Below are 26,249 nucleotides of genomic sequence, written 5' to 3'. Positions count from 1 at the left end.
CAATATGGTGTGCGTGTCTGATTATACTCCTTTATGATCCTTTAGTGGTGAACGAGTGACTCCATGATCACTACAATAAGTGTAAAAGAACAAACAGGAGGGATTTATGAATACTTCCACGCAAGTTTTCTGGTGTAGAAAAGTCACAAGTTTGGCACAAGGCTCCTGCTGTGCACAATTTTGTGAGTTTTACCCCTTTTATGCCACGGTTTCCACGTGTGCAGGAGGGGGCATGGGCAGGGCGACCCTAGCTCAACAGACATAACAATACCCACAACAGATTGATTGATGCAAATTACACCAAAATAGAGCTTCAGGTTTAATTTGCTGGAGCACAGATGACCTGATATACACCTCCAATTGTGGTGAATCTTATGGCATGGTCACACATGGCAGTCTTCATAAATATCCCAATTGGGTGTGATCAATGCAGATAAACATATTTGTAATTCATTTTAAAATATTTCAAGAAACGTGTCTCTAAACGTTCTGACATTTTTAGGTTCCAACTTACCTTGACTATGACTGTCTGGTCAGTCTGACTGCTGGTCATCTCATTGATGGACTTAAAGAGCTGCAGTAAGGACTCCATAAACTCCGCTTCTCCCTTGTTTTCATACAATCTGAAAAATTAACAACAATGTATCCTGCTGGATAGGACAACGACATAAAATCTGGCATTTGTGACATGTGAAAAGACGGCAAGTAAAAAAGTAGAAAACAAGAATATATTTCAGAGAAGTCCGAATTGACATCCATTGCGTCAGCCCGGTGTCACTGCAATCACGGATCAGCAAGTTCATTGGCGTTACTGAGAAGAGCGGATGGATCTAGTAAACCCTTTTGGATGTTCCCAGAATTGAGGAGAATATACTATCGTAGAAACTGACATCATGGCTTTCCTTTTTTTTGGTGATCCTTTCACTGTAAGAATCTACATTTAATATTTAGAAATGTCACAAAAGCTTTGATTTACATTATTTGTAAAAGTCCATTCACATTTAAAGCTGCAACAGAGATTCTGCTGATAACAGCTTAGTCAAGTGCCAATACAACATAGCAACAGAAAATTTTAAAGGACGTTTTTCACCCAAAAAAATTCTGCCAGTTAACCAGAGAGCAGCACATTATTTGCAATTTTTTTTATTTTCCGATTACAGATATTATTTATTTACTGGACATGATTATGGGGGCAGCAATCTTGCCTGAGCTGTTCTTACAGAAGACCTATCACCACTCCTGACATGCCTGTTTTAATAGCTTCATACGTTCCCCATGTAATAACATTTCTGAGACATCTGTTCTTATGTCTCTATGGTGTGCCATTCCTGTATTATTTCTACTAGAAGTTATGAATGAAATGCTAGCAGTCTGCAGTAAGGGTACAGAGGGGAGGTAACAAGTGGGAGGTGTGTCCCTGCACAGTCTGACAATAGCAGCACTGATTGGATAGAGAGTGTCTGTGCAGATACACCCCCCCCCCAACTGGTCACCTCCCCTCTGTACCCTTACTGAAGACTAATACCAATTCATTCATAAATTCTAGTAGAAATAATAAAGGAATGACACAACATAGAGCCATAAGAATTAGAGTTGTTGCGATACCAAATTTTTGATTCGGTTTCGATACCATGAAAAAGTATTGCGATACTCGATACCATTCGATACCACGCGAAAAAAATAAACAAAAAAAGCCACGTGCATTCCTCATTTTTAAAAATGGCGAATCGCGCAGTTTTTATTTTATTTTTTCTGTTCCGGCATTCACCACCTAGATTTTTTTTTTATATTTTAATAGTTTGGACTTTTCTGACGTGGCGATGTAATATGTTTATTTATATATTTTATATGTGAAATTGGGAAAAGGGGGGTGATTTATACTTCATATTTTAGTGTTTTTTTTTTTTTTCACTTTTTATTTAATAACTATTTCCCCCCTTAGGGGCTAGAACCTGGGATCTTTCATCCCTTTTCCTATTCACCCTGATAGATCTCTATCAGGGTGAATAGGACTCCACACTGTCCCTGCTGCTCTGTGCTTTGTGCACACAGCATCAGGGATGTTACCATGGCAACCAGGGCTTCTGTAGTGTCCTGGCTGCCATGGTAACCGATCGGAGCCCCAGGCTTACACAGCTGGGGCTCCGATCAGAAGCTGCCACTGCACCACCAATGAGGGGGAGTGGAGAGGTCCCTGTGGCCACTGCCACCAATGATTTTAATACTGGAGGGTTGAGAGGGGCCGGCGCACTGTGCCACCAATGATTTTAATGGGATGGGGGGATTGAGGGGGGGGGCACACTGCACCACCAATGATTTTACCCCTTTATACAGGAGGCGGGTACTAGCAGATCAGCGGCAGGATCGCAGCTCCCTGTCAGGGGCAGGGTGCCGGCAATGCGATTCTGCTGCCGGCACCCGCCTCCTGTATGTCTGACTACTGTATATGAGTCCAGACTTTCACTATTAGGCCACACAGAGCGGCGCCCAGCGATGTCTCAGCACTCACCATTTAGTCCTGGGCGCCGCTCCGTTCGCCCGCAGTGCCCCATTACTGTCTCCTCTCCTGCTCCACATGCTGCTGATTACTATCGGAGCGATGGGAGGAGACATCAGCTTCACTAGTGGGCGTTCCTTCTCCCTGGCTGTAGCGCTGTCCAATCGCAGCGCAGGGAAAAGGAACGCCCACTAGTGAAGCTGATGTCTCCTCCCATCGCTCCGATAGTAATCCTATCATTGGGGGCGCAGTGCGCCCGCCCCTCCTCCGCCCCTCTCTTCTCATTGCCGCCCCTCCTCCACCCCCTCTCTTCTCATTGCCGCCCCTCCTCCGCCCCTCTCTTCTCATTGCCGCCCCTCCTCCGCCCCTCTCTTCTCATTGGTGGCAGCGGCAGCAGCACAGGGGGAGGGAGGACAGCTTCCTTCTCCCTGTGCTGCTGAGAGAGAACATGAGCGCGCCGATAGCAGCGCGCTCAAGTTCAGAGATACTAGACTGCGCAGAAGCGCAGCCCAGTATCGAAAAAACGGAAATCCCGGTATCGTATCGATACCGGGACAAAAGTATCGATTGGGTATCGAAATTTCGATACCCGCAACAACCCTAATAAGAATAGATGCTCGAGAACGGTTATTACATGGGGAACGTATGAAGCTATTAAAACAGGCCTGTCAGGAGTGGTGACAGGTCCTCTTTAACTGCATTTAGAAAGCATTTAAAGAATGACTTTATGGCAGCCCCATGGGCCACAGACAAAATGGTCTGGAGGGGACCTCATTGACTTCTATAGGAGAGTTTTCTAGGCCTGCTCAGAGGTCAGGAGTTAGTAGATAAGCTGTGATATCAACTATTCTATTGTGAATGGAGAATCCTGTATTATCTACACACAGGTGATATCTGTCATTCTGAACCTGTCTGTAATGAAAAGCAGATAACTGCAATAAAGTGATCTGTACAGACCAAGAAGTGGCTCCTATTAGGTTTGATGGCTTGTGTGAAAACTGCATGATTGTATGGTATTTGTTTAAATACAGATACTGACATGGAAAACTAAGAATAACATCATTAAAAATTCTTTCAAAATATGTTAAACATAAAAATGCGATTTAAACAATAGGTCATTTTGTGATGACACATTCCCTTTAAGTGAATATCAAACAGAGTCTGAAAGCTAGGTATTTTTTTATATCATTTTTTTTACATGATGCTGATGCAGGAAAGGACGATGCATGGTGTGGTTCTCTGCTTGCTGTCGAGGCGGAAGGAGGGTTTGGGGCACGTTAGAAAAAGTAGTAGGAGATACCAATGAAACCACTGTAAGTTTTCTTGGTAAATGAACATTTTTAATGCATTTATATTGCAAAACGTGCAATCTGAGCCAATAGAAAGGGGGAAGGGTTTCTATTAGCCACAGCAGAGTGTGGCCCTCAGTCTGGAGAAGCCAGCAGATTAGTGCATGAAAGCTGAGTGATTTAAATTTGAGCTGTGTAATACTTCTTTGCCCCTGTGGTGGCGCTGCAGGAAAAGTGAACAGACTGAAGACGTGTTGCCTGTCTCCCTAAAGATTACGGCTTTCCTAGTCTATCCGAGGAATCCTAATATCAGTTTTAACAAAACGGGATTTCCAAAGTCAACAACCCATTAAGCTCTGCTGTATATGTGATATTATTATACGGAATGCTCTAAAAAGAAAAGAACGCCGATTTACTACTACTAATACCAGAATACGCCAATGCGGAGTGGACGATCAGCCCTTTATGTTAGGGTACTTTCACAGTAGCGTTAAAGTTTTCCGGTATTGAGTTCCTTCACAGGGGCTCAATACCGGAAAAAAACGCTTCGGTTTTAACCTAATGCATTCTGCATGGAAAGCAATCTGTTCAGGATGCATCAGGATGTCTGCAGTTCAGTCCCTCTTACAGTATTTGGCCGGAGAAAATACTGCAGCATGCTGCAGTATTTTCTCCGGCCAAAATCCTGAAACACTTTTAATTAATTTCCATTAAAACGTATTAATACCGGACCCGGTACCAAGTGTTCCGGAAAACCGGATCCGGTCTCCCGGTCTGCGCATGCGCAGACCTTTAAAAATGCAGGGGGGGGGAAAATACCGGATCCGTTTTTCCAGATGACACCGAAGAGACGGATCCGGTATTTCAATGCATTTGTCAGACAGATCCGCATCTGGATCCAGAAACAAATGCTATCCAGTTTACATACGGATTTCCGGATCCGGTAGGCAGTTCCAGCAACGGACTTGCTTTCCGGAATCCTTTAACACAAGTGTGAAAGTACGCTTAGAGGGACAAAATACTTACTGGATAAATAAAATTCTAGAGCGGACGATGAACTTGAAAATGTATTCCAAGGCTTTCATGACTTTGTATACTTGGTCTGTTATACCAGGTTTATCTGCATTCTCCACGTAGTTCTTTAACACCTTGGTCAGTTTCCTGGAATAGACACGTGGATATCCACATTAGTCACCGCACTCAGCAGAGACACGGGTGAACAACTATAAACGGTTAATGGAGAGTAAAAGGCAAGAATATTAACGCTATTAAAGCAAAGACCTTGAACAAGTGCATCTTTGGGTCTGTGCTTGCTTCGGAACCCATACCGCCTCTTTCTCAGTTTAAGGCCTCCTGCTTGGCGTATTGCGGACCGCATTTGCGGATCTGCAATACACGGCGCCGTTCCGTGGGCCCATTCACTTCAATGGATCCACAAATCCGGAGATGCGGAACAGAAGCACAGAACCCTACAGAAGCACTACGGAGTGCTTCTGTGGGGTTTCGTCCCGTACTTCCGTTCCGCAAAAACGAGATTTTTGTATAACTTACCAGTAAAATCTCTTTCTCGCTCTTCCTTGGGGGACACAGGAAACCTTGGGTATAGCTCAGCTCCCTAGGAGGCGTGACACTAAGTGAAAGACTGTTAAGCCCCTCCTCCAGCAGCTATACCCTCAGCCTGGAGAGAGAGACTACCAGTTATGTGCCCAAGTAGTTAAAACAAAGGCAAGGATCAACCAAAATAACACCAACAAGTCAAAACACTCGTCAGGGCAACCAAAACAATGGGTGGGTGCTGTGTCCCCCAAGGAAGAGCGAGAAAGAGATTTTACTGGTAAGTTATACAAAAATCTCGTTTTCTCGCCCAATTCCTTGGGGGACACAGGAAACCTTGGGACGTTCAAAAGCAGTCCAAAAAAAGGGAGGGACCACAACCCAAGATGAATTAAAGCACCGTAGGCATTAAGGCACCACCGCCTGCAAGACCAGGCGGCCCAAAGCAGCATCCGCCGATGCATAAGTGTTCACCCTGTAGAACTTGGTGAAGGTGTGCAAAGAAGACCAGGTGGCCGCCTTACACAATTGTTCAGCCGAAGCTCGATTTCGCTGAGCCCAGGAAGACCCGACCACTCTGGTAGAATTAGCGATAACACCAAAGGGCGGCTCCCTGCCCTTAGCACGGTAAGCCTCAGCAATAGCCATCTTGATGAAGCGGGCAATAACCACTTTAGATGCCGCCAGCCCCCTGCGCGGACCCTCCGGAACCACAAATAGAGAATCCGAGCGCCGAAAGGGTCTAGTCACATCCAAGTAGATCCTCAGAGCCCTAACAACATCCAGACGGTGAAGATCCCGTTCCCGAGGATGAGACGGGGACGGGCACAGAGAAGGAAGGACAATGTCTTCATTTAGGTGAAAAGCGGACACCACCTTCGGAAGGAAATCCGGACCCGGGCGGAGAACCACCTTGTCCTGGTGAAAAACCAAGGAGGGGTTCTACGCAAGAAAGTGCCGCCAATTCAGACACACGCCGAAGAGACGTGATGGCAACGAGGAAAAAAACTTTGCAAGACAACAAGCGAAGGGAAACCTTACGCAGAGAGCCGTCAGCACAACATTAAGATCCCAAGATGGAACGGAAGCGCGATACGGGGGAGCATAGTGAGCAACCCCCTGAAAAAAAGGTCTTAACTGGACCGAGCGGAGCCAGAGGGCGCTGGAAGAGGATCGAAAGCGCTGAGATCTGACCCTTCAGGGTACTGAGACCCAAACCCAAGTCCAGACCAGACTGCAAGAAGGATAAAATCGTGGGGAGAGAAAATCGAAGGGGATGAACATCTAAGGTCTCGCAGAATTTCAAATAGGCCCGCCAGGTTCGGTAATAAATCCTGGACGATGCCGGTTTACGCGCACGAATCATGGTACGGACCACGTCAGCAGAAAACCCCCGCCGCGTTAGAACTGCGGTTTCAATAGCCACGCCGCTAAACGTAGCGACCCTAAATGCTGGTGGAAGATCGGCCCTTGAGAGAGGAGATCTTCTCTTAGAGGCAGAGGCACGGGAGCGTCTGCCAGGAGCAGCATAAGGTCGGCGTACCAAGGACGACGAGGCCAATCCGGGGCTATTAGGATCGCAGGCGTGCCCTCCGCCGCGATCTTCCGAAGGACTCGTGGAAGAAGAGGGAGGGGCGGAAAGACGTAGAGGAGAGAGAACTCCGTCCAGGGAAGGACGAGCGCGTCCGCGCCGTAAGCGTCCGGATCCTTGGCTCTGGCCATGAAGGTGGGAAGCTTGTGGTTGAATCTGGAGGCCATGAGATCCACGTCCGGACGACCCCAACGGAGGCAAAGAGACTCGAAGACGTCGGGGTGCAGAGACCACTCGCCCGGGTCGATCGTCGTCCGGCTGAGGAAATCCGCCGCCCATTTGTCCACCCCCGGGATGTAAATGGCCGAAAGGGCTGGAACATGAACTTCCGCCCAGCGAAGGATTAGAGACGCCTCCCTCATCACCGCCGCGCTGCGAGTGCCCCCCTCATGATTTATGTATGCCACAGCCGTGGCATTGTCCGATTGGACACGAACAGGGTGACCCTGAAGCAGCGAAGTCCAATGCCGGAGTGAGAGGAGAACTGCCCTCAGCTCAAGAACGTTGATCGGCAGTTTGGACTCCGATGGAGACCAAGTGCCTTGTACGGACCGAGGAGGAAACCCCCCCCCCCCCCAAACTGGCATCGGTGGTAATCACCAACCAAGTTATCGGCAGAAAGGACTTCCCTTGGAGAGGGGTCCGCAACCACCAGAGGAGAGAGGAGCGAACCTGGGGGGGAAGGGGAAAATGCCGATCCAGACTCTCCTGGGACTTGTCCCAGGCGGACAGAATGGCAGTCTGAAAGGTGCGGGAGTGATACTGCGCGTAGGGGATTGCTTCGAAACAGGACACCATCTGTCCCAAGACCCGCATGCTGAACCGGAAAGAAGGATGGCGGTGGATCAGAAGGCTCCGAACTGACCGATGAAGGAGCTGGCGCTTTTCTGACGGAAGCCGAACCTCCGCTGCATCCGCATCCAGAAGCATCCCCAGAAAGATCAGTTGCCTGGATGGAACAAGTGAGGATTTGGGAAGATTGATAATCCAACCGAACCGGCGTAAGGTTTGTAGCGAGAGGTCCACACTGGCGGATGTCAGTGACAGAGAGGGTGCCTTGATAAGGAGATCGTCCAAATAAGGAAGAAGAAAAACTCCCCTGGAACGAAGTAAGGCGAGGACAGGGGCAAGGACCTTTGTGAAAACGCGAGGGGCCGTCGCCAGCCCGAAGGGGAGAGCAACGAACTGGTAGTGGTCGGACCGCACTGCAAAGCGCAGAAAGCACTGATGACACCGAGCGATCGGAATATGAAGGTAGGCGTCCTGGATGTCGATAGAGGCCAGGAACTCCCCTTTTTCCAGAGAGGCCACCACCGACCTGAGAGACTCCATCCGGAATCGCTGAAGACGAAGGAAACGGTTTAACCGTTTTAGATCCAAAATGGGACGAACCGAGCCTTCTTTTTTGGGGACCACAAAAAGGTTCGAATAGAACCCCTTGAATCTTTCTTCCATAGGAACCGGAGCGATGACCCCTTTGTCCAGAAGGGTGCGAGTGGCAGTAAAGAAATCGGCCGCCCCTTGGGGATCCCGGGGAACCCGGGAGCGAAATAACCGAACTGGGGGGAGGGACGCAAACTCGAGTTTGTACCCGGAAGACACAACCTCGAGAGCCCAGGCGTCGGAGACGTGCGCCTGCCAGAAGTCCCTGAACAGGAGGAGTCGTCCCCCCACCCGGGTGGGTGGGGGCGCACCTTCAGGTAGGGTTCTGCTTGGTCGCGGGAGGGCGAGCAGGCTGTGACTTGCGCCAGGAGGGCTGGGTCCGAAAAAAAGGTTTCTTACGTCTGTCTTGGACAGGGTTAGGGGATGGACCTGAAGTGGTGCGAGGTGCGGGAGCCCTGCGGGAAGACCTGAAGCGAGAAAAGGTGGGACGGCCTCGAGTGGTGCTCCTAGTCCTAGATTGGGGAAGATGCGTACTCTTCCCCCCCGTGGCTTCGGAGATGATTTCATCCAAGCGGGTCCCGAACAATCGAGAACCAGTGAAGGGAAGGCCAGTAAGAGACCGCTTTGACGTGGAGTCCGCCGTCCAAACCTTTAACCAAAGCTCCCTCCTAGCCGAAACGGCCAGGGCAGACGAACGGGCTATGAGAGCCCCCGCATCAAGGGATGCCTCACAAACGAATTTGCCGGCTTGAACGATAAGTTGGGCTAGAGCACGGAGGTCCTGAATAGGGAAGTCGGACTCAAGCTCCTGATCCAGCTGAGACGCCCACTCTGAAACCGCTTTTCCAGCCCAAGCGGAAGCGAAGACCGGCCTGAGGGCGGAACCGGAGGCTGCAAAGATACCTTTGGTAATGGCCTCTATACGGCGATCCTCAGTGGATTGTAAGGAGGAGCCATCTGCTACGGGAATAGCCGTGCTTTTGGCCAAACGGGCCACAGGGGGGTCGACTTTAGGTGGTGACGCCCAGTTTGTAATGCAATCCGCCGGGAAATGATAACAGATATCCAACTTCTTAGGCGGGGTAAAACGGGCATCAGGACGGGCCCAGGCCTTAGAAACCACCGACGAGAAGTCAGCGTGGAGGGGAAAAACCGCAGACGCCTGTTTTTGGCGAAAAAAGGAAACACAGTTTTTTTTCAGAATTAGGAGGATCATCGTGAATCTTAAAGGTATCATGAATATTGTTAATAAGATGGCCCACTGCAGAAGCCAGTTTTGAAGGCAAGGCCGAGTCCATATCCCAATCTGAATCAACTAGTTCCCCTTCAGAGGGCATATCCTGTAAGGAGGAAGGGCCTGACTGAGAGCGCACCCTTGGGGGTGATACTGAAGCATCCGAGGATGATAGGCGCTCCGCCCTGGACCGCTTGTGGGGTTGACGGGCTCTGGAGGTGTCGCCTGGAGAGAGGGACTCAGACGGGTCAGCTAAGATAGCGGACCCGGAGGGCCCAGCAGGGGAATTATCCGGCTGCGATAAGGGCAATGCATCTGCAAGGCGGCCCACAACGCTAGTGAGACTGACCACAGCCTGGAAAAGGGATCTAGCCCAGTCAGGGGGATCCAAGAGGCCAGGGGGTGACACAACAGATGGCGGACCCTGTAATGGGGCCTGGCAAGCTGAGCAATGCGGGTCAGGCTGCCCTTGAGGAAGGGGCGCCTTACATGCGGTGCAGGTATGATACCAAGGTCCAGCAGGCGCTGAGGGGTCAGACATGTTGGCTGGAAGTAATATAAAAGCGTCCAGGCCAAGGGCTGCAGTGCTAGAAGGGGTCAACAGTCCTACCAGGTCACAGTGGGAGCAGACGGCAACAGCAGCAGCAACACCTGAGGTAACGATCCGTCCTGAGAGCATGCAGGCACGAAGAGGAGGCGGGGCTAGCGAGGAGCGGGAAGAAAAGACGTCCGCCCCCCGACTGAAGCCTAACATGCACAGGAGAAGCGGAACGAAGCTCCGCCCCCCGCTGAAACCTTTGCGCGAGCGATTCAAAAATATACCGCCGAAGTGCCGCAGAATATTGCCCCCCGTCCGCCTCCTCATAAACGGAGGCGAACGACACACCGGTAGCCGGACAAGAAATGTCAGCCGCAGCTGAACACAGCGGCGGCACTGGCCGAGAATAACAAAGGCGGCCCCACACGGCCGCCGCATCAAATCCGCCGCCCTGAGGTAACTCGCGCTGTAACCCTCCCCCTGCTACCCGTCCAGCGAGCAGTGCTCAGCTCAGCCCCACACAAAAAGGGGGGAAGCCGACCGGGCGTCTTGTATGACAATGAAGTCAGAGCCCTAACGGGGGAGAGGAGGGGGGGGGGTAGGAACAGCTGGAACAGCCATCTCACCATTCGACGTTTTCACCCTCTGTCCATCCAGCAGGGACGCCCCTTCATCCACTGGCACCGAAGTGGCAGGAGGCTGGAGAGGGGCTTGCAGGCGGGCGACCCTTGTGCTGGCGGGATGCAGGGGAGCTGGGCTGCCCTGGTCCTCCTTTTCTTCTGTGGGGGAGGCAGCAGTGCGGATAACCGGCACTGGCGCAGCTCAACCCCGGGAAAACAGAGGTCTATTGCGACTCTGTTGTCCCTGTTGAAAAAAGGCAAAAATTGAAAATAATATAAAAGAGAAAAAATAAAAAATAAAATCTTTAGCAAAGACAGCTCTGCAGTGCAGAGAGTGTCTTGCCTCCTTGACACTAAGCAAAAAACTGGTAGTCTCTCTCTCCAGGCTGAGGGTATAGCTGCTGGAGGAGGGGCTTAACAGTCTTTCACTTAGTGTCACGCCTCCTAGGGAGCTGAGCTATACCCAAGGTTCCTGTGTCCCCCAAGGAATTGGGCGAGAAAGATAGAACATGTCATATCTTTTTGCGGAATGCGCGGCCCCATTAAAGTGAATGGGTCCGCGATCCGCTGCCCCACGGTCTGTGTTCGTTCATTACGGCCTGCAGCACGGCCACGGGGCGCACACGTGTGCAGGAGGCCTTACCCTAATTTGCAGCTAAACCCATACTGACATACCGTATAGTTTTGCAAACACTCTGCACTCAAGAGCACGGAGCGGGAATTACATACAGTGTTAGGCTACATGCACACGAACGTTGTTTGTTTTCGTGTCCGTTCCATTTTTGTTTGCAGATAGGATGCGGACCCATTCATTTCAACGGGTCCGCAAAAAATGCGAACAGCACACCGTGTGCTGTCCGCATCAGTATGTCCGTTCCGTAGCCCCACAAAAAAAAATAGAACATGTCCTGTTTTTGTCCGTTTTAGGCATCGATACAATGGATCCGCCAAAAAAAAACAAAAAAAACGGATTGCATACAGATGTCATACGTTTTTTTGGGCGGACCGCAAGACACATACAGTCGTGCGAATGTAGCCTTACAAATAATTTTTTTGCAAATCGACTTCAGATGTACCATCGGAAGTAGATTGACTCATCCCTACTGATGACCTAGGTAATCAGCATGTGATCAGCTGGGATCCATGCCCGGCACAGACTGTCGCCATACATTAGCAGCTGTACTTGGTTATTGCAGCTTAGCCCCATTCACTTGACTGGGACTGAGCTGTACCTAGGTCATGTGACTGATGAATGTGATCTAGGATGAGACCATGGCGCTCTGTCTCTTCAAACGGCTTATTGGTGGGAGTGCCAGGACTTGGACCCCCACCAATCAGATACTGATGACCTATCCTGAGGACCGTTCATTTTTTATTAAAGCAAATGGCATGCATGTAGAGAAAGTTAATACCAGGCACTTACTAATGTATTGTCATTGTCCAAATTGCCTCCTTTGCTGGCTTTATTCATTTTACCATCACATTATACACTGCTTGAATCCAGAGGTTACGACCACCCTGCAATCCAGCAGCAGTGGTCTTGCTTTCATGATATAGAAAAGAGTGCCAACCTATAGCAGTGTATAATGTAATGGAAAAATGAATGAAGCCAGCAGAGGAAGCAATATGGAGAATCACAATACATTAGTAAGTGCCTTGTATTAACTTTCTCTACATGATAAATGCCATTTGCTGAAGTGAGAGACAACCCCTTTAAATACTCGGACAAACTCTTTAATCAACTTCACAAAAAAAGCTGAAGTTAAAATATCTTACTGTATCGTGCATACAGCTGTTTGTGAATGTCCCATTCATCTGAATGGGGCTTGTTGAAATCCATGTGTTGCAGGAGCAACCCCATTTACATGAATGGAACTGATATTCAGTCACAGAAATTTCTGCACCACATCTGCCACATGTAAATATACCCTAAGGCCTCTTTCACACGAGCGTGACGGATTAGGTCCGGATGCGTTCAGGGTGCGTTCAGTGAAACTCGCACCACTTTGCAAGCAAGTTCAGTCAGTTTTGTTTGCAATTGCGTTCAGTTTTTTTCCGCGCGGATGCAATACGTTTTGATGCGTTTTTCACGCGCGTGATAAAAAAAACCTGAAGGTTTACAAACAACATCTCTTAGCAACTATCAGTGAAAAACACATTGCATCCGGACTTGCTTGTGGATGAAATGCGTTTTTCACGCAGCCCTATTCACTTCTATTGGGCCAGGACTGAGTGAAAAACGCATAATATAGAACATGCTGCGTTTTTTTTAACTGATGCGTGAAAAAAAAAAAAATATGTGCACAGACCCATTGAAATTAATGGGTCAGAATTCAGTGCGGGTGCTAGGTGTTCACCTCACGCATTGCACCCGCGCGGAAAACTCGCTCGTGTGAAAGGGGCCTAAAGCTGGCACTACACATTAGAAGTATGTTGCTGATTTGGTGGAGTCAGAAGATCTTCTAACGTGTATGGATGGGCCTCCTGACTTTCTCCCCAGTGTCAGAGGTGATCAGGATCGGGAGGCTGGGTTTCAACATGCCCAAGTGTCTGCCGGTGGCTCTCTTCCCGTTCAGAACACATGCATGCTTGGCCCAGCCAAAGATGCACGTGTATCAAATACAATGCAATAGCACTCTGCCTACACAAAATTCATGATCACAAAATATATGAACTAACGCTATACTCATTACACAATTGGGGGGGGGGGGGGGGGTTAGAAGGGAAAACTGTGGCCCGAACAAACATTTAGCCAACAGGTATCTCATGTGTTGAGTCCACAGTTTAAATAAAAGCTGAAGGCATACCAAGCTGCCATATCCTACACTAAATTGACTGGCAGTATGGCATTAAACCTATTCACGTGACATTTTAGATGTAGCACCGGCCCTGAATAAGAAGAAAAGGCAAAAAGAAAAAACAAACTTTATTTTCTGTGAATTATGCTTTTATTTGCATATTATAAATAGGTCAAAAACTTGCGATGCGTTTTCAAACCTCAAGCGTAATGATTAAACCTACGTGTAAGCCAGGGTTGCACTGAAGTGCTTCTTTATGTAAGTTTCCAGGACTGGGTTGAAATGCTGAAACTTCCGATCTGCAATCAGACCAATAATGAATACCTGCAACAAATATAAAAAGTGTTTCTCTTATTAATAATGCAGCTTGTAGGAGGCACATCCTGATCCAGGGAGCGCTCCGTCACACGCTGCATATGCCTACAGCACAGGGCGTCCATCCTGAGTGAATCAGAAAATCATAAAGCGAGAAGGAGCTTACGAGGGGAAGCAAAACCAGACAACATGCTCATTACATATTAAAGAGTGACGGATCCTCTGCAGAGAGCCTTCTATTCTGCAGACAGCTCGTAAAGTTGAAGAAACTTTTTGGCCCTGAGCTAGTCGCATTCTCTCTGCAAACCAAAGTACTATTTCAGTGTCTTCAATACCTTCTCTATTATGTGAGCTGTAGGCTTTCCTATATTGTTTGGCGGTTTCGAAATCTCATTTTTTACGTTCAGATCTTAAAAGGGTATGCCTATCATACCCCAAGTTATACTGAATGGATATGCCAAAAAAGTCCGAAAAATTGGGTCGATTGCTGAACTCCTGAGAAGGGGCAGTGTGCCGTCCCTGTTTATACACATACATAGCTGTTTGATTATCTTCCATTCACATATTTAACCTTTACATCATTGGGCAGGCGTGTGCACACTAATGGCCTTTTAGACCGCGAAGCAGATTCGGCTTCCAAATGGCAGCACGGACTGGTCCGCTCATATGTATGAACCAGGGAACAGCAGGACAGTCTAGGTCTGTGATAGCTAACCTCCGGCAGCCGTGGTAAAACTACACTTCCCAAGATGCACACTTGCTTGGCTGTCCTTAGAACTCCATAGAAATGAATAGAGCATGGGTTGTACTTTCACCACAGCTGGAGTGCCGGAGGTTAGCCATCACTGGTCTAGGTCTTCTAGACTCCCAGTATAGGATCCAGTACTGTAGGATGTAATGCACTTTTACAGCGCTGGCTCCCCTACTGGATACAGGAGGCAAAGCAGGACGCTCCGTCCCCTGGTGCACAGACAGGAGCCGCCCGTCCGCCCTGCTATTTAGAAGCAGAATCTTGTATGCAATATAAGTGTGCAAACTCTTGTAAAATTAAATGTTTTTCTATATAACTGGAGGCACATTTCAATGGAGAGTGGCCTCATATGTATGGTTTCTTCTTTGCTAGGCATGCGAAATTGCCACACAAAATTCTTGGAAGGTTTATTCTGATAACGTTCTTGTCGGAAACCACTAGTTAAAAGGGTTTTCTGAGACTCATCTACTAATATTATCAATATCATATCAATACCTATTCACAACTAGACCTCATGATAAGAAACACAACAAAATCACACAAAAATAAAAAAATGGAAATCAAATTTTTCAACCCATGGAGGTCTGGATTTGGAGTCACACTCAAAATTAAAGTGGAAAAACACACTACAGGCTGATCCAACTTTGATGTAATGTCCTTAAAACAAGTCAAAATGAGGCTCAGTAGTGTGTGTGGCCTCCACGTGCCTGTATGACCTCCCTACAACGCCTGTGCATGCTCCTGATGAGGTGGCGGACGGTCTCCTGAGGGATCTCCTCCCAGACCTGGACTAAAGCATCTGCCAACTCCTGGACAGTCTGTGGTGCAACGTGACGTTGGTGGATAGAGCGAGACATGATGTCCCAGATGTGCTCAATTGGATTTAGGTCTGGGGAACGGGCGGGCCAGTCCATAGCATCAATGCCTACGTCTTGCAGGAACTGCTGACACCTGTATACTTAACTTACTGTATTTGTACATAATCTGTACATAACTATTCCTACTTTCTAGACTATCTGTATATAAATTGTTTTTATTGCACTGCTGCCCTTTGCACTTCTGATTAGATGCAAACTGCATTCCGTTACCCTGTATTTACATGTGTAATGACAAAGTTGAATCACATCAAATCAAATGATACTTTACAATGTATATGCACTCAAGTTTTAACTAGGTAAAAGATTTTTTTTTACAGGTGTTGTCCCAAAAAAAGTATTCTACAGTTTTCAAACCAGCACCTGGATCTGAATACTTTTGTAATTGCATGTAATAAAAAAATTTGTATAGCCACTGAGTTATTCAAAAAAATGTATCTGTATAGCGCCACCTGCTGTTTGTTTATTTCCTTATTTTTGGGCTGAGATGGCCGCACATGGTCAGTTTCATCCTTCAACCGCCTCCTGATATAAATCTAGCAGAGCAGTGAATGTGGAGATCTCTGGATCCATGTGAGGTACAGGGCTGGTACTAGCTTTGTTAGAAATAGATTGTCATGTGCTATATGATGTCCGAAATTCATTTTTTACATTAGTCATGGGATAACCCCTTTAACACCAAGGTCTCACTTACTAGATGTGTAAAATAAAAAAGATTGAAAATCTGAAGTAGACAAATCAAGGTAAAAGCTTTCCTGCTGAGAAAATATCAGCAAACACAATAGGACTATGTTCTTCATGGTCACGTTTCTTTTGATATAAACTTACCAAGGCATCAAAGACTAATATATCAAACGTCTCACTCTCAGAGTTTTCCATTATGATGTTAAACAGCGCATCCAAAGTGTCCTGTAAGAACTAAAAGACACAAATGTTGGGTCAACGTCCATGAGAGTTTACACGTCACTGATTTACCTATGGAAAATCTGCCATGCAATGGGGCTAATCCAGGGATTTTGTGTGTGCAATCCGCAAGAAAAATGAATAGGCTCACTGATCTCGTGGCTTATCTTTTTTTTTTCCACAGCACAGACAAAACTATGCCAGAATTTCTTCCAGGGCATGTGACCATGGAGATAACACCCCGCATTTGCATGCATTGGAGGTGGAAGGTTTATAGATTTAATGCAGATTTTTTGCAATGCACATCAAAGCCTGAAGGTGTGAACAAGCCCTTAGTGTATCCATACATTCAACCACCAGGTCCCCAGGTAAAACCTAGTAATAAAGTAAATTTACTTCCTTCTATGTAAATGTAATTATGCAATGTAAATACAATTATGATTGGTAATCTACCTTAACAACTTCTCCTCCGTCGACATTCATTAGCTGCCGTAAATTCTGCTGCAGTAGGTTTGTATTTGAACGCCATTTCAAGAGCCCTAGCAAATCAACTGAAAGAGAACAAAGAGAATCAGATTAGAACAGAAACCTGAAGGGAATTCCAAAATAATGTGGAAACCAGAATAAAAATATCCCCAACAACTGTGATGGCTCACTTGTGAAGTATGCACAGGACGATTCTTCAGTCAGGTGCAAAGATGGTGCAAGAATCGGGACATGGGATGTGGGAAGGGGCACAATGAAAATGTCTAATTTGTTAAAAAAAAAAAAATCTCAGCAATAAAAACATAGAAGGGTCATGTGGTGTCCCCTGCTCGTCCCCCAATCATCAGCATTGCATAAGGAGGTCTAAGTTCAAAATGGAATGGAAGAGGACTGATCTTTTGCTGATGACCACGGCAAATACCCACTTTTGCTGAGGAAAACGTATATAACGTATATAAAAGTATAAGTGGGAAATGTATTAGCCCTAACATTTTCTATGCTTAACAAGAGACAAATTACTGGCAATACCCATGCTAAATAACAAGTACAATTTTGTAGGTACTGGCAATTTTTTGGCTTATAAAAGGGATTTTTTGTGTTATTTGTGAAAAGCAGAGCTTTCATTGTTGTTGGGTATTGTCTGTTTATCAAAAAGCAGTTTTAGGCAATTTTAGACAATATTCGTTTTTATTGTGTGAAAAACGAAAACACCATATTTTTTCCCCCAGAGTCCAACATTTTTATTTAATTAGATAAAATAAAACGGTGCACCCTTGTTCACTTTAGGGCCTCATTCTAGAGATAGGGTGTCAGAGGTGGGACCTGCACCTATCTGACATTGGTGGCATATCACCAGGATTGGCCACCAATGTGTGAGATGTGCCAACACCTTTAAATCCCCCCCCCCCCCCCCCATATTGGATATGCATGGCAACCCCAATTACAAGGATAAAAACAACCCTGTCAAGTGACGACTGACACGGTCATCGCTGTCCTGGGTCTAGTCATGTGACCTGTCACCCAGCAATCACATGAGTTCGGGAACAAAGACACAGTGGGACACACACGTGGTTACCTGGTTTTTAGATGCCTTATTTATCTATTATTATAATTTTTTATTATACCGACTTATACAGCGCTTCACAGACATTAGCATCATATTGTCCCCAATTATTCCACCACCTTTAAAAATCCTATTTACAACTATGTAAAACCTGCCCCATCTTACCATTCTGTGTGAGCTTAGTTGAGCAGACGAGAGTGGAGATTTGGAAAGAGTCTTTGCTTATGGTGCAGTTCCCCAGATTCTGCATGCTCTTCCCGCTGGCCGAGTGACCTTTCTCTTCCAATTCAATCTTAGTTGCAGGAAGGCTGAGGTAAGTCCCCGCATCTTCAAGTTTCTTTGCTTCTGCCTTTTAACAGAATAAAAAAAAAAAAAAAATTGCAGAATTATAAATACCCACACTTAAGAGCTGCTTAGTCTTCGGAGTCAAGTCTAAACAAATGGGCTGCTCTCACAATGCTGGAGCAGCGGGACACCTCTCATTACAATGCGGTCTTTATGAAGCGGTACACTTACCAGAACACGGGATCTTCTGAACACAAACAACTCCTTTATCACAGCGACTAGCGGCCGGCTTACCTCCAATTCCATGAATAAAGTGCTTAATTACAGCAGTATATTAATCCACAACTCGAGATTCATGAATTTGTTCTACCAATCACTGGTATCCAATTAAATGGTAAAATTAGGCGCCATTTATTCCCCAAAACACATACTGCGATTAACGGCAGTATAGCTCACAAATCCACTTTATAATATGAACCACACAGGTGATCTATTACAGATACAGAGCTTTTATTAAGGTAATAATAATACAATCGTGATTTCAGCAGACGTATAACTGAAACCAATATGGGAAGGGTGGGAACAGAAATAAATTGATTTTTATACTTACCGTAAAATCCTTTTCTCGTTGGATGCATTGAGGGACACAGCACCATGGGTATATGCGCAGCTTCCACTAGGAGGCTGACGCTAGAAAAGAAAAAAAAAGTGTTGGCTCCACCCAGATGGGCTATACCTTATGCTCAGACTCTAAACTAACCAGTTGGTCCGAAAGCAGTAGGAGTATCAAAAAAACAGACGAACAGTGAAGCCAACATGTCCTAAACCAGAAAGAGGACCATTATCAAAGGGTCCCGAGAAATCTGGAAAACCTGAACAAAGAAAAAAAAAAAAAACAAGGGTGGGATCTGTGTCCCCCAATGCATCCAACGAGAAAAGGATTTTACGGTAAGTACAAAAATCAATTTTTCTCGTGAATGGAATTGGGGGATACAGCACCATAGGACGTCCCAAAGCAGTCCCCGAGGGTGGAAAAAACAGCAATGCGAAGAACCTAGCGCACAGCCGCTTGCAGAACCTTGCGATTAAAACTGGCATCTGCAGAGGCCAAGGAATGAATATGGTAAAATCTGGAGAAGGTGTGAACTGAGGCCCAGATGGCTGCCTTGCAGACATGGGAAGCAGAGGCTAAATGCAGGGCCGCCCATGATGATCCGACCACCCTAGTGGAGTGAGCGGTCAACGGGAAGGGGGGCTCACGAAACCTTCACAACATAGGCTTCCTTGACAGCCAACCTAATCCAATGGGAGAAGGTATCTTTGGAGGTTTGTAAACCCTTACGTGAGCCCTCAGGGATAACAAAGAGATAGAGTCAGATCGACGGAAGGACTCAGTTAGCTGGAGATACAGCCGAAGCGCCCAAACCACATCCAGACAGTGGAGAGACTGCTCTCTGGGATGAGAGGGGTTGGGACAGAAGATGGTAGAACAATCTCCTCATTAATGTGGAAGGAAGAAACCACCTTGGGAAGAAAGGAGGGAACTGGGCGCAGGACAACCTTATCCTGGTAAAAAACCAAAAAGGGGGACCAACATGAGAGCGCCACCAGCTCGGAGACTCTGCGAATAGAAGTGATCGCAACTAAAAACGCAACTATAAAGGAGACATAAGAAAGGGAGACCTCCTTCAAGGGCTCAAAGTCAGAGGACTGAAGGGCATCTAGGACCAAATTCAAATCACAGGATTCCACCGGGGAACGGAAGGGAGGGACGTGATGCGCCACCCCCTGAAGGAAAGTCTTAACCTGGGAACGAGAAGCCAAGGACCTTTGGAAAAGGACAGACAAGGCCAAGACCTGACCTTTGAGGGAGGCCAGACGGAGACCCTTCTCAAGGCCGGCCTGAAGAAAGGCAAGAATCCTAGGGACGGAAAAAAGGAGAGGGTTAACCTCGCCAGATTCACACCAGGCAAAGTAAGCCTTCCAGGTACGATTGTAAATCTTGTCCGACTGGGGTTTACGTGCCTGAAACATAGTCTGGATGACTGACTGAGAGACCGCGGAACCTTAGGCACGCGGCTTCAACAGCCACGCCGTTAAATGAAGCCAAGGTAAACTCGGGTGCAATAGCGGACCTTGCAAAAGGAAGTCGGGACGCAGAGGAAACCGCCACGGGGGGGCGGCGAGCAGGAAGACAAGATCTGCGTACCACACCCTGCGGGGTCAGTCAGGAGCCACCAACATCGCCAGGACCCGATCCATTTTGAGGCGTTTGAGTACCCGAGGAAGAAGCTGAAGGGGAGGGAAGAGATATAGGAGACTGAATTGGGTCCACGGGAGAACCAAGGAATCTACTGCCAGAGCCTGAGGATCCCAAGACCTGACGACATAAAGCAGAATTTTGTGGTTCAGATGAGAGGCAAAAAGATCCACGTCTGGGATTCCCCAGCGCTGACAGTTGTTGAAACACCTCTGGATGGACCACTCGCCCGGGTCGAGGCGCTCAATTGTCGACTCCGGGGATGTAGACCGCGGAGAGAGAGTGGGAACGTGTTCCTCCGTCCACCGCAGAATGCGAGAGGCTTACTTCAGGACCGCCGCACTTTTCGTGCCCCCCCTGGTGGTTTAAATAAGCAACCGCAGTGGAGTTGTCAGTCTGAATCCTGACAGGATGACCACGGAGGAGGCGAGTCCAACAAGACAGAGCTAGGTAAATGGTCCTGTTCCAGGATATTGATCTGTAGGGAGCTCTCCCGCATCGACCACTGACCCTACGCCGAGAGGGACCCAAAGACTGCCCCCAACCTGTCAGGCTGGCATCTGTGGAGATCACCTGCCAATAGAGGGGAAGGAAGGATCTGCCGAGGGAGAGGTTAGCGGGTTCAGCCACCAGTGCAAGTCCCGGCGGATCTGAGGGGACAGACGGATCAGGCGATCGAGGCCTGACGGGGACTTGTTCCACCTGGCAAGAATTGAGACCTGAAGGGCTCGGGTGTGGAATTGGGCATAAGGAATTGCCTCGAAGGTGGCAACCATCCGACCCAGAATATGCATGCACACCCCGATGGGCAGATGGGACGGCTCGCGAAGACGAGTCACCCCTGACTGGAGAGCCACTACCTTGTCTTGAGGGAGGAATACTCTGCCAAGGCGAGTGTCGAGAACCATGCCTAGGAATTCCATCCTCTGACTGAGAACCAGGGAGGACTTGGTGTGATTGACCAGCCAGGCGAACTGGAACAGCACGGACAGGGTGATGTGGAGACTGGACAGGTTGTCCTCCCGAGACGGAGCCTTCACCAGAAGATCGTCCAGGTAGGGTATTACAGCAACTACCATGGCACGGAGAAGTGCGACCAGAGGAGCCAACACCTTTGTAAAGACCCTCGGGGCAGACGCCAGGCCAAAGGGCAAGGCCACGAACTGAAAATGCAGAGAACCTACCGCGAAGCAAAAGGTACCTGTGATGAGACTGAGCTATGGGGACATACAGATAGGAGTCTTGGATGTTGATGGACGTCAGAAACTCGCCCACCTCGAGGGAAGCAATCACCGACCTGAGGGACTCCATACGAAAGTAGCAGACTCGAACTAAATGATTGAGCGCCTCGAGATCCAAAATGGGGCGAAGAGCACAGTCCTTCTTGGGAACCGTGAAGATGTTTGAGTAAAACTCCTGAAAATGTTCCGAGGTCGGAACAGGAACAATAACCCCGTGCGCGTGAAGGGAATGAATGGCCTGAAAAAAAGCGGCCGCCCAGTCAGGGGACCTGGGCGGCGACGACTGGCAGAACCAACCTGTGAGAAGGGCGGAGAATTCTATTTTGTACCCGGAGGAAACCACCTCCAGAACCAAGGCGTCGTCCACGGTTGAGCTCCATTGATCCTGAAAAGAGAGCAAACGCCCCCCACCCGAGGGGGCAACTCGAGCGGGGGAAACCAGTCATGCAGATAACAGCTTTGCAGACTGGGGTTTGGAAGGCTTAGGGCGGGCATGCCAGGAGGGCTTGGCCTTGAAGGAAGGACGAGCATTCTTTTTGTCCTGATGGGAGAAGAAGTCCCGAAAGGAGCAAAAACGCTGAGGCCACGATGAAAGGCATAGGACGGCGGCGGCAGGAACGGTTCTGGGGCAGGAGGGAACTTTTCTCACCCATGGCCTCAGAAAGAAACTCCTCCAAACGTTTCCCAAGAAAGCCTACCACCCAGGAATGGGAGAGATACGAGCGCCTTTTTGGAGGCAGCATCCGCAGTCCAGGCCCGAAGCCAAACCGTGCAGCGTCCCGGTTCCAGGGAAGCATCACAAAGGTACCTGAAGGCCTGGAGAAGATGAGAGGCAAGGAGATGGAGCTCCCCTGAGCAGAATTCGTGGGTAAGGACCGAACAAGTTGTTTGGCCCAGACCATACAGGCCTTAGCCACCCAAAATGCGCCAAAGGCAGGGCGGATAGCGGAGCCTGCTGCAACGAATACAGACTTGGACAAGTAGTCTATTTTCTTGTCCAAGGGATCAGACAAGGAAGAGTGGTGGCCTTAGCAAGTTGGGCCACTTGTGGATCTACCTGAAGAGGGACAGACCACATAGTAATGGACTCCTCGGAAAAGGGAAAGAGAACGTCCGAACCCTTGGCACGCTGAAGACCCCTATCCGGGTGACGCCACTCCTTGGCCAGGAGTGCGTCCAGATCCGCATGGTAAGGGAAACCAAAGCGGGGCGCCAGGAATGGCGGAATGATACAGATTCCTGAGCTGAGGAGGAGGGGTCTTCCCCCAGAGGCGGCGGAAGGTGCGGCAGGGGAGGATTCATCGCCAGCCTCAGACCTGTCCTGGGAATGACCTGAGGATGCAGAGGAGGAGCGGGACATGGTTGTGACAACCCCAGGTCTTTTGCGGGACCTGGTGTCAGAATGTGAGCATGCCCCGTCCGCGGAGGTGTACCTGGGAGGGGCAGAGGCAGCTTAAATTTCGGCAGGCAAGCGGTCCAGCGACCATGGATTGGGAGAGTCAGGCCAGGTTCCCTATGGCTTGGGACAGGGAAGAAGCCCATTCAGGAGAAACCGACACAGAAGGGGTGGTCAGGGCGTCCTGAGAGGGTCAGGGGGCAAGGCACTGCGCACAAACAGACTCCGGCTGACCACAAGGCAACTTTTTATTACAGCAGGCGCACATATAACACGCGCGGGGGGGGGGGGGGGGGGGACATGAGGGCTGAGTGAGAGCTTGAAAAAAAGGAAAAACAGACAGCCAGAGGCTGTCCTAACGGACCCCAGGTGCTGTAGCAGTCGCAGGAGAGTGCCGGAGAGTGTAGAGTGTCCATCAGGAGTGCTGGCAAGATGGAGGTCCCAGAGGAAGAACTAGCCAGAAGCCAGCAAACTCCGCCCCTAGGCAAAAGCCCACACTAAACTAGGATAGGAAGGAGACCCGAGAGAAGTGGGGAGGGGCCAAGAAAAAAGCCCGGGAAGCGAGGGGAGGGGGTGAGAAGGACGTGGTAAAAACCGGGGCCTCGATTAATGGAGCGGCCGGGAGAGGAGCGCCGTCGGCCAGACGGAACCGCGGGCCCTCCGGAAGGGAAAGAACAGGTGAGGGGGAGAAGCGACGCCCAGGGAGAGAAAAACCGGGGGACACGGAGCACCAGGGGCCCGAGGACAGAGCAGGGAAGATGCGGCCCAGTCCCAGGCAGAGACGGGGACCAAAGTAAAGGAAGGCCAGGGAGAGGCATAAGTGGTTGGAGACCCAACTAACCAAGAGGGCCAGTGTGGGGGAATCCTGGACCCCAGACTGGCTGCCCCCCCCCCCCCCCCTCCCTCCCTCCCTCCCAGGTTAAGTTAACAGTGCTGGGTCAGAAACCAGGAACTTGTAGACTGCAGGCAAACACTTTAACCTGTGGAGCCACAGGCCATGCTAGAAGCAGGGGGAAAACAAGGGGAAAAAGGGGGACCTCTCAGGGCCCCCCGATATGAGGTATTCCCACCCCCTGGGAAAAGAGGGGAACTAATCCTAGACCCATGGGACAGGGACGCAGGGAGAATAGTCACCGTCCGACGTCTTCAGGGTCACTCCTTCGGCAAACTCGCACATATGTGGGATTACCGGCATGCCACTGCGGATGCAGTAATGGGGGACTGGGTGACCGTCGAGGTAATGAGAGTAAGCGCCCGCAGGGGGTGCACCTAAAGTGGATATCCACGATGGAGCCCCATCCTGCAGCAGGCCGAGACCTGCAGGAGAAGAAAAAAGAATAAAATAAAAAGGAATTAAAAAAAAGAATAAAAAACAGCAAGACCTGCAAAAAAACAGAGCAGGTCATGTCTGCCTCCTACGGACACTAGACTAAAAACTGGTTAGTTTAGTGTCTGAGCAGAGGGTAGAGCCAACACTTTCCTAGTGTCAGCGGGGCATATAACCATGGTGCGGTGTCCCCCAATGCAATTCACGAGAAATAACAACAATTATGTGCATATAAAAGTTCAGTTTACAGTACTGTACATTGCTAAGGCCACTGCCTTCAGCGGGGAAATTCACTGCGCATGCGGCAGATGACATAAAAAGGCACATAGAGCAACATCTGGGGTAAACAAGGCATAATAATAACTGTGTGATGTGCCAAATCGGAGTGCTTGAAGCTGCTGCCTAGCTGTCTCACTGGACCAAACCCGGTTAAAGAGTATCAATGGAAACAGAAGTAAAAATAAACTTCTTGGGGGCGTAGCTTGCTTAAAAGAATTTCCAAATAAATAAGCGGTTATACCAAGGTTATGTATGTAAAATGGCAATGCATTTTGGGGTTGAACTAGCCCCTCCTTCAGACAATACACAATCAATTCAGTGCATATTGCCTGAGGGGCTACTCTAGCCCCAAAACGTGTTGCCATTTTACACGAATAAACATATATACCAAGGTTACACATTAAGAAGTTCTTTCAAGCAAGAAGTTCCTACGAGATCCTTCCGTTTCCATTGACAGGGGAATGGTGAGCCATCAATCAAGATAAAAGGGAGGGGTTACTGCCAAACAGCCAGGACACTTTCTTTTGGAAAGGCAATGCCCAGTGACACTTGCCAGCCAACATAGGACACATAAGGGGATTCATTATATATATATTTTATGCTACTTCTATGAATGGCAGAATAGATATGCTTAGATGTCTAATGACCCAGGTACGTTAGATACCGCCTAAATTTGCAGGCACAACATTGGCACTACTAATTAAAGGTCTGTATATCCACCTGAGGTTCTGTGTTATCAAAGCCAATGCTAATGACCAGCAACGCCAATGACCATCAGAAAGCCCATTATATTACCTTATAAACTATGAGGTCATGCTCCCCATCCCTTAGTGTTGTTCCATCATATCTCATAAGCTTGACGAATGCCACTGCAAAAATCTTCTCGGACTTATCTTTAGCTGTGGAAGGAGGAGAGAATTGTACAATTATGAGCGTAAGATGATCCACGCACAACTTTAAGATGACCAGATATGACCTGTTGAATCTCCATACAGAAGGAAAAAAAACAACAGGAAAATGTAACCTACAAAGGAAAAAGGGAAGCAGCTGCCAATAGCAACCAGACCCTGGTTCCTTGCCAAACCATTAGAACAGTTCTTGCAGCGGTTTATGGCAGTCTGGGAACTAAGCGCAGACTAGTGACGATCATAAAAAGCCCTAATTTACCGATCTGCAGGGAATCTTACAATCCTGAAAGTGATTATCAGCACACTCACGCAGCTAAAGGAAATACTGGGGAATTCGGATTTAAAGGGAACCTGTACCTGGGATTTTGTGTATAGAGCTGAGGACATGGGTTGCTAGATGGCCGCTAGCACATCCGCAATATCCAGTCCCCATAAGCTCTGTGTGCTTTTATTGTGTAAAAAAAAAACGATTTGATACATATGCAAATTAACCTGCGGCCATCTAGCTACCCATGTCCTCAGCTTTATACACAATCCCGGTGACAGGTTCCCTTTAAAAAAATTATTTCATAAGTAGAAAATAGTTTAAAGGCTAGGTACACCTTCAGAGGCAATTTTTATTTATGATTGCATTTTCCTCATTTTGGGGTAAAAAT

General features: G+C 48.3%; 1 protein-coding gene across 2 annotated transcripts in view; it reads right to left on the bottom strand.

Moving 5' to 3' along the window:
* DOCK1 (dedicator of cytokinesis 1) overlaps window positions 1–26,249 on the bottom strand; it is a 397,349-nt gene that overhangs the window by 253,182 nt on the left and 117,918 nt on the right. For both annotated transcript variants that reach the window (XR_005780006.1, XM_040438894.1), the window contains exons 17-23: window positions 25,481–25,584; window positions 18,063–18,246; window positions 16,802–16,899; window positions 16,274–16,363; window positions 13,728–13,828; window positions 4,813–4,947; window positions 515–623 (exon numbers count right to left, since the gene is read on the bottom strand). Coding sequence is in view for 1 of the 2 variants with exons in the window: in XM_040438894.1 (XP_040294828.1) it covers window positions 515–623; window positions 4,813–4,947; window positions 13,728–13,828; window positions 16,274–16,363; window positions 16,802–16,899; window positions 18,063–18,246; window positions 25,481–25,584 (821 nt within the window). In the remaining variant the exon portion in view is untranslated. The remainder of the gene's footprint in view (window positions 1–514; window positions 624–4,812; window positions 4,948–13,727; window positions 13,829–16,273; window positions 16,364–16,801; window positions 16,900–18,062; window positions 18,247–25,480; window positions 25,585–26,249) is intronic.

The sequence above is a fragment of the Bufo bufo genome, chromosome 6, assembly GCF_905171765.1.
Source record: "Bufo bufo chromosome 6, aBufBuf1.1, whole genome shotgun sequence".
NCBI classification, from domain to species: domain Eukaryota; kingdom Metazoa; phylum Chordata; class Amphibia; order Anura; family Bufonidae; genus Bufo; species Bufo bufo.
This window is presented reverse-complemented; position numbering and strand designations above follow the sequence as displayed.